This window comes from Babesia bigemina, scaffold Bbigscaff_57327 (genome assembly GCF_000981445.1).
Source record: "Babesia bigemina genome assembly Bbig001, scaffold Bbigscaff_57327".
In the NCBI taxonomy this organism is placed as follows: Eukaryota; Apicomplexa; class Aconoidasida; order Piroplasmida; family Babesiidae; genus Babesia; species Babesia bigemina.
In genome coordinates, this window is record NW_012236998.1 from 1 (window position 1) to 7,756 (window position 7,756).

At 47.4% G+C, this 7,756-nt stretch overlaps 1 protein-coding gene across 1 annotated transcript; it reads right to left on the reverse strand.

Moving 5' to 3' along the window:
• Positions 1 to 1,651: 1,651 nt before the first annotated feature.
• On the reverse strand, positions 1,652 to 6,490 carry BBBOND_0000960 (hypothetical protein, conserved; the record flags this gene model as incomplete). Its single annotated transcript, XM_012914940.1, has 1 exon — positions 1,652 to 6,490. One exon carries the CDS (start codon positions 6,488 to 6,490, stop codon positions 1,652 to 1,654), a length of 4,839 nt encoding a protein of 1,612 aa, XP_012770394.1.
• Positions 6,491 to 7,756: the final 1,266 nt, after the last annotated feature.

Sequence of the window (7,756 nt, forward strand, 5' to 3'; positions counted from 1 at the left end):
GCTGCCGTGACCATGTCATCGCTGCCGTGACCATGTCATCGCTGCTGTAACCATTTCATCGCTGCCGTGACCAGTCATCGCTGCCGTAACCATGTCATCGCTGCCGTAGCCATGTCATCGCTGCCGTAACCTAGACATCGCTGCCGTGACCATGTCATCGCTGCCGTAACCATTTCATCGCTGCCGTGACCAGGGATCGCTGCCCTAAACCTGTTATCCCTGCCGGAGACATGTCATCCCTGCCGTAAACCAGACATCCCTGCCGTGAGCATGTCATCCCTGCCGTGACCATGTTATCGCTGCCGTAAGCATGTCATCGCTGCCGTGACCATGTCATCGCTGCCGTGACCATGTCATCGCTGCCGTGAGCATGTCATCGCTGCCGTGAACATGTCATCGCTGCCGTAACCATGTCATCGCTGCCGTGACCAAGACATCGCTGCCGTGACCATGTCATCGCTGCCGTAACCATGTCATCGCTGCCGTGACCATGTCATCGCTGCCGTGACCATGTCATCGCTGCCGTAACCATGTCATCGCTGCCGTGACCAGTCATCGCTGCCGTGACCAGTCATCGCTGCCGTGACCATGTCATCGCTGCCGTAACCATGTCATCGCTGCCGTAACCATGTCATCGCTGCCGTGACCATGTCATCGCTGCCGTGACCATGTCATCGCTGCCGTAACCATGTCATCGCTGCCGTGACCAGTCATCGCTGCCGTGACCAGTCATCGCTGCCGTGACCATGTCATCGCTGCCGTAACCATGTCATCGCTGCCGTAACCATGTCATCGCTGCCGTAACCATGTCATCGCTGCCGTAACCATGTCATCGCTGCCGTGACCATGTCATCGCTGCCGTAACCATGTCATCGCTGCCGTAACCATGTCATCGCTGCCGTAACCATGTCATCGCTGCCGTAACCATGTCATCGCTGCTGTAACCATTTCATCGCTGCCGTGACCATGTCATCGCTGCCGTAACCATGTCATCGCTGCCGTAACCATGTCATCGCTGCCGTGACCATGTCATCGCTGCCTTCACCATGTCATCGCTGCCGTAACCATGTCATCGCTGCCTTCACCATGTCATCGCTGCCGTGACCATGTCATCGCTGCCGTGACCATGTCATCGCTGCCGTAACCATGTCATCGCTGCCGTGTCCATGTCATCGCTGCCGTAACCATGTCATCGCTGCCGTAACCATGTCATCGCTGCCGTAACCATGTCATCGCTGCCGTAACCATGTCATCGCTGCCGTAACCATGTCATCGCTGCTGTAACCATTTCATCGCTGCCGTGACCATGTCATCGCTGCCGTAACCATGTCATCGCTGCCGTAACCATGTCATCGCTGCCGTAACATGTCATCGCTGCCGTGACCATGTCATCGCTGCCGTCACCATGTCATCGCTGCCGTGACCATCAACTTGGTCACCACTTTGGTCACCACGTTGGTCGTGGCATTGGTCAGCACGTTGGTCAGCACTTTGGGCAACACTTTGGTCAGGTGGTAGGTCACCACATTAGTTAACTATTACACAACCACATACAACGTTTAATGAGTGATACAAAACATTAGATTACAATCCGTTAAATAGGTGAGTAGGTGATGTTAGGTGAGTGTAGACAGTAAACACGTGAGTACGATTATGGCTGCAGGTAAAACACTCTGTTAAGCTTGTTAACACGCGCAGCGGCGAGTAGCGACTGAGCGGCGATACGATGTGATGAGGGACTATGCAAATGCGATTTGATGTGGAGCAGGTCTAGGCGGATGACCATGATGTGGAGGAGGTAGAGGAGAGAGAGTAGCCAGAGTGCGACGTTGAGCCAGATGAAGGGGGCGCGGATTGTAAAAATGAATTTGTCGCACGTGTCGAATAGGTCGGTGAAATACTTGGACTCCAATACGTTCCTCAACTGAGTGCAGAAATTGGAGCACAGTTTTTCTTTTGATTTCATATTCAATGCGATAACGTTGCCAAATGAGAAACCATATCTGTAGAATGTAGGTGCGACACCTTTGCACTTAACCATCGAATCGCATTTACAGTGTGGGATTTCAGGCTTTTTGTCAACTTTCTCGGTGAGACCATGTTGTCCGCGTTTGCACTGTCTACTGTTGAGGCAGTTACGGCAACCCCAATCTTGGCAATTAATATTGCAGAAGTCTTGGTATAAATTGTTGAGCAACGTCCAGAAATTCCAAGGTAAGTACACTGCCCAGGACAAGTAGGTGTCCGAGTGCGCTTTGGCAACATAATAATATGAATCAGCACATAGGGAAGACATGTAAGGAGCGCAATCTACATTTTTCTTGTCGCTACATATGTCACCCGTTGTGAGGTTCTTTACGTGGTTATGCTCGCAACTGCTATGCTTAGTATAACCGGAACCATACGCGTTAGTTATAGCGTCGGTTAGCTCATTAGGTTGGTCAACTAGATGAATGGACACGTTTTTAATGGACTCTTCGAATGCTGTTTGCACGTCATTTTTGTTGAGGTTGTCATTATCATACCACCCGCCAACAAGTGACAACGCGAAACCAAAGTGCTCTGGCACACTGGACGGCGGCTTAGGCAAGAGAGTGAACAGCGTCTCAACTTTTCGGATGCTGAAGAATGAATCGAGTATGGCACATATATCTTTGCCAGTTTTTATGCTACCAGAGAATCCTCTGAATCCAAGGGGAGTCATGCACGGTATACCTTTCTTTAAGGTGGAAGGGCAGGTGGCACATTCGTATTTGCAACCAATTTTAGTGAGGTGATGCGGTAAATGCCCGGGCAAGCAATCATTCAAATAGGACATAAGTGGTGAATTTGGTTGGCAGTTTACTTTGCTGTTTGCCTGGCACTTTGGTTGGCCTGTTACTTGGTCTCTTGAGTGCTCGGTACACTGCGATTTGCCCATGGGAACATCCATCCCGTACTGACAATCGCGCCATCCCAGATGATTGGAACGGTACTTGCACTGATTTCGCAGGAATTTAAGCGGAGGGAAGAGCCTACGAAGTACGTCGAGGAACATGTCAAGGCAGCCTTCACCGTCTTGCGGGTAATAGAAGTTGAACGAATTGTTGGAGTAATCGCAGCCGTACACTGTCTGAGCGTCGCCGGTACCAGCAATGCAGACGACGGTGTCATACGCTTTGGAGCATACCTCCGTTACGGCTCCTTGTACGCTGTTGTACGTGATCTTATCCGGATAGGCTTCAAGGGATGAGCTGTCGTCGACGAACGATACACTGAATTCCTCCTCTTCCTTTTTATTCAAACCGTCGATAATTCCGAGCGTGGTTACGTCTCTCATATCCGTATACACGGGATGATGTGGGAGACCCGAAAGCCATACGAGCATCTCATACACGGAACATGGTTGTCTTCTTGCCTGTAAAGTGGACAGATAACATACTTCGTTGTACTCATTGACGTGACTGAGCAGGCAGTTGAGGAGGTCAAAGAAATCGAAGTTGTGCTTTTTAACTTTTTCGCCTTCTTCATCCTCTTCGTTCGATTCACATTTTAGAAGGTGTTGAGCAATAACTTGGTCGTCGCCGAATTTCGTAGCATTGAGCTTACTATGAATGTTTTTGCCTGTGAAATCTCTCGATGGGAAGTTTAACTCCCCTTCCTTGGAATCCTTGTTTCCTGCGACCTTATAGCCACAGCGTTTCATGAATTGGCCGAGAGGATTATCGTCTTCACCATCCATTTCACATATTAATTTGCGCCTCCAGTCACCGTCACACTTATAATTCAACTTATCGAGATCTTCGTGGAGGATGTTGACAATGGTCAGAAACACTCTAACGCAATTTTTGCCAAGGTCGTTTAATTCACTTGTAAACGTTCCATTCCAAGAGAAATAAACAGCTGGGTCACCGTCGTACTTGTTCACATACACCCGCTCCATCTCCTGCACAAACCCCTGCAGCCCCTTTTTGACCGCATCGAGCAGCTCCGGGTGCCGGGGGTTGGCGAAGGCGGAGGGGGTGAGAGCGGTGAGGGAGGTGGAGAGGGTGGTGAGGAGGGAGGTGAATTTATTGTCGAAATTATACTTTTTATCATCCTTTTGAAGATGTCCAAGTAATTTGTCGAAGTGTTCTTTGATTTTGGTTAGCTGTATATATGGGTCCGTGGTTTCATTGGTGGTTGCAGGTTTGATCGTATTCTTGACTTGCGCTTTGATATACTCTACAAGTGGATCGAAATAGTGCTTGCATTTTTCTGTTGCATAATTAAATTCATTTATGCCCGTGAGTTCCGTAAGCTTTCCACGATTGTGATTCATGTACCAGAGCAGGCACTTGATACCGGATGCTCTGTCTTTGTCGATTATGTTGCGAATCTCGGATTTCTGACTGTCGACAATATTTTTTAATTCTTCGAGTTCCTTCTTTTTACGGTTGGCGTACAACCATTGAGCTCTTGCCTCTATGTTTTTGGTCGTTATGCTGAATTCCTGCTTCACACGCTCTGCAATTTCTCGCATGGCTTCTCTTGCTTCGGCTTGCAATACGGAGGTGTAGAAAGCGTTGGCCTTGGTAACTATGGTATTCAAATCGTTTGGCGCATCACCTTCATCGCCAATACCTAGGATGTTCGCAATGCGCTTTTCAATCTCCGTAAGACCCTTTACGGCGGTCTTGTCTTTCCACTCCCCGGTACTTTGTATGCCTTGACTTAAAAAGTCATTTAACGTTGTAATGACGTCGTGGCCGACATTATCTTTTTGCAACTCTCCTTGGAGCGCTGTAAGCTCGGCAGTAAGCATTTTGAAATCGTGTGCGATGCCCTTTATGTATTTAACGATAAGCATCTTGGCATTGCGAAGTGCCCCGAGTAGGTCGCTGACATAATGTTTCATCTTGGCGACTCTTACTGCATCTATGAGTGATTGAAATCTAACTTGAAGTGACGTAATCTGATGCTTCACGTCCAGTAAATTATGCGGGAAGCCAGAATCGGGATGTGAAATCGCGGCTGCGAACGCTTTAATTTTTGCGATTGGTGCTGCAGCGTCATCCACTGCGGTAGTGAGTGCCTTCTTAATTTCGGATGCAAATGTGGCATTAATGCTGGTAACCTCTGTGTTAACCGCGTTTATAGCTTCGTCAACTTTCCCTGCAAAATTGGGATGATCAGAGACGTTCTTGCCTTTTTGGTCAATCGCTACTGCTTTCTGGAACCTGGCAAATATGGTGTTTTCGTTTTTATCTGAAGACATTAAATCTTTAAAGTACTTCACCGTTGGATATTGTCTCTCGTCCAATTCTTTAAAATCTTCATTAGCTGTCTCAATAGCATTCTTAAGACCGTCAATGTCTTCTCGTTTAAGCTTTTCAAGCATTTTTTTAATAGACTTATCTTTCTGACCTACAACCGCCTCGGAGAGATTTCCAATCGCATCATAAACATTATGAAGCAACATTTCAAATTTTTCTTGCATACCAATCAGTTCTAGTCCTTTCACGTGAAATGATACCATATTCAATTTTTGTTTCAGGTCACCTGTAATTTCTCTATTAAGTTCTTTAATGTTCTCTACATTGTACGTGGCTTGACGTATCACCTCCTCTGCTGACTCCTTCAGCGTCTTTAAATGACGTTCGGATTTGCTGCACGATTCATCTAGCGCCCTGCTATTGCTTTCCGCTTCATTTAGCAGACCATCTACTGTAATTAATTTAGCTGATACTTGTTTTTCCGCTTCTTTTTGCACTTTATCAGCATCAGCTGCAATTTTTTTCACATGTGCTTCCAACCTATCATGGACCTGTTGTGCCTTCTGTTTGACCTGTTGAATAACTTTTGTAGCTTCCTCGATCCACGACTTCAAGTCCGCATCAACTTGCGCCAACTTATCTTTCACATTGGTAATCGGCTTTTGTATCTGCTCGTTAAACGCTCCTTCAATTTCATTTCCCATTCTAATAACTCGAAAATTAACGAAATCCTTAACTTCCTTCTCCAGCTTTGTGAGCTCCGCCGCCGCCGTCTTGTTCAACTCCTCCAAGTCCCTATTCCTTGCGTCCTCCCGAAAGGTCTTCGTTGCCTGCAACAGCATGTTAATAGGACATTTCAACTTATCTTTAAGTTTGGAGTCTATGTCTACTAAGGCGCCTTCGGCGCTCTTCACCTTGGATAGATAATCGTCGGCCCGCGTAGTCCACTCGTTGATCTGTTGGTCGATAGGTTTTTGTGGCGTTGATTGATCTTTTATGTGCTCTCCAATTTCTGTTTTTATGTTTTCAATGGGCGTAGTAACTAAGTTATTTTTCTCTCTTACTTTCTCTCCATACCCCTCCAGCCACGCCTTCACCGCGCCGACAGCATCCACAAGCCCATCACGCCCGGAGCCAATTGAAGATTGTAACATGCTAATAACTGTATCAATTTTATCTCCACTGATATCTTTATCGTACGTTCTAACTGCATCATCATCTTTCACTGCATCAAACACCCCCAGCAAAAATCCCATCACCCCGTCACACAGCCTGTCCAAGTCAGAATACACAATCCCAGTGCCGTCGTAGCCTTTGGAGTCAGCGTTGAAGCCGAGGAAAGTCTCAAGGCCAGTGCAGAGGTTATTAAGCAATTCAGTTGGATTATTTTTGTTTCTTTCATTTGCTTTTTCAAAGCTCTTAAGTTTCTCTATCTGCTGAGTGATGCTCTTACAATTCGAAGGATCTTGACAATCATGAGAATTATGATACTGATTTTCACAGCTTTTACACTGTTTATATTGCTTATTAAGGATATTTAAAGCTTTCTCAGCGGCTTTCTTAACACTCTCACTTTCACCAACAAATCCTCCAAGCTGACCAGCAAGCTGACCAAGCTGGACAATCTTCTCTTCAACAGACTTAAGAGCCTGGGACTTGGGAGAAGGGTAAAAGGGTGACAAGGCACAAGTTATTGTAATGGTTTATAGAGGTCATAGCGGTATTATGGCGAGGTGATTCAAGGGATGTAGAGTGGAGTAAGGGGCGATGTAGAGTGGATAAAGGGGCGATGTAGAGTGGGTTAGGGAGCGATGTAGAGTGGATAAAGGGGCGATGTAGAGTGGGTTAGGGAGCGATGTAGAGTGGGTTAAGGGGCGATGTAGAGTGGGTTAGGGAGCGATGTAGAGTGGGTTAAGGGGCGATGTAGAGTGGATAAAGGGGCGATGTAGAGTGGATAAAGGGGCGATGTAGAGTGGGTTAGGGAGCGATGTAGAGTGGGTTAAGGGGCGATGTGGAGTGGACAGAGGAGCGATGTGGAGTGGATAAAGGAGCGATGTGGAGTGGGAAAAGGGGCGATGTAGAGTGGGTTAGGGAGCGATGTAGAGTGGATAAAGGAGCGATGTAGAGTGGATAAAGGGGCGATGTAGAGAAGGTTAAGGGGCGATGTAGAGTGGATAAAGGGGCGATGTAGAGAAGGTTAAGGGGCGATGTAGAGTGGATAAAGGGGCGATGTAGAGTGGGTTAGGGAGCGATGTAGAGTGGATAAAGGGGCGATGTAGAGTGGGTTAGGGAGCGATGTAGAGTGGGTTAAGGGGCGATGTAGAGTGGATAAAGGGGCGATGTAGAGTGGGTAAAGGAGCGATGTGGAGTGGATAAGGGAGCGATGTAGAGTGGGTAAAGGGGCGATGTAGAGTGGATTAAGGGGCGATGTAGAGTGGATAAAGGGGCGATGTAGAGTGGGTAAAGGAGCGATGTGGAGTGGATAAGGGAGCGATGTGGAGTGGATAAAGGAGCGATGTAGA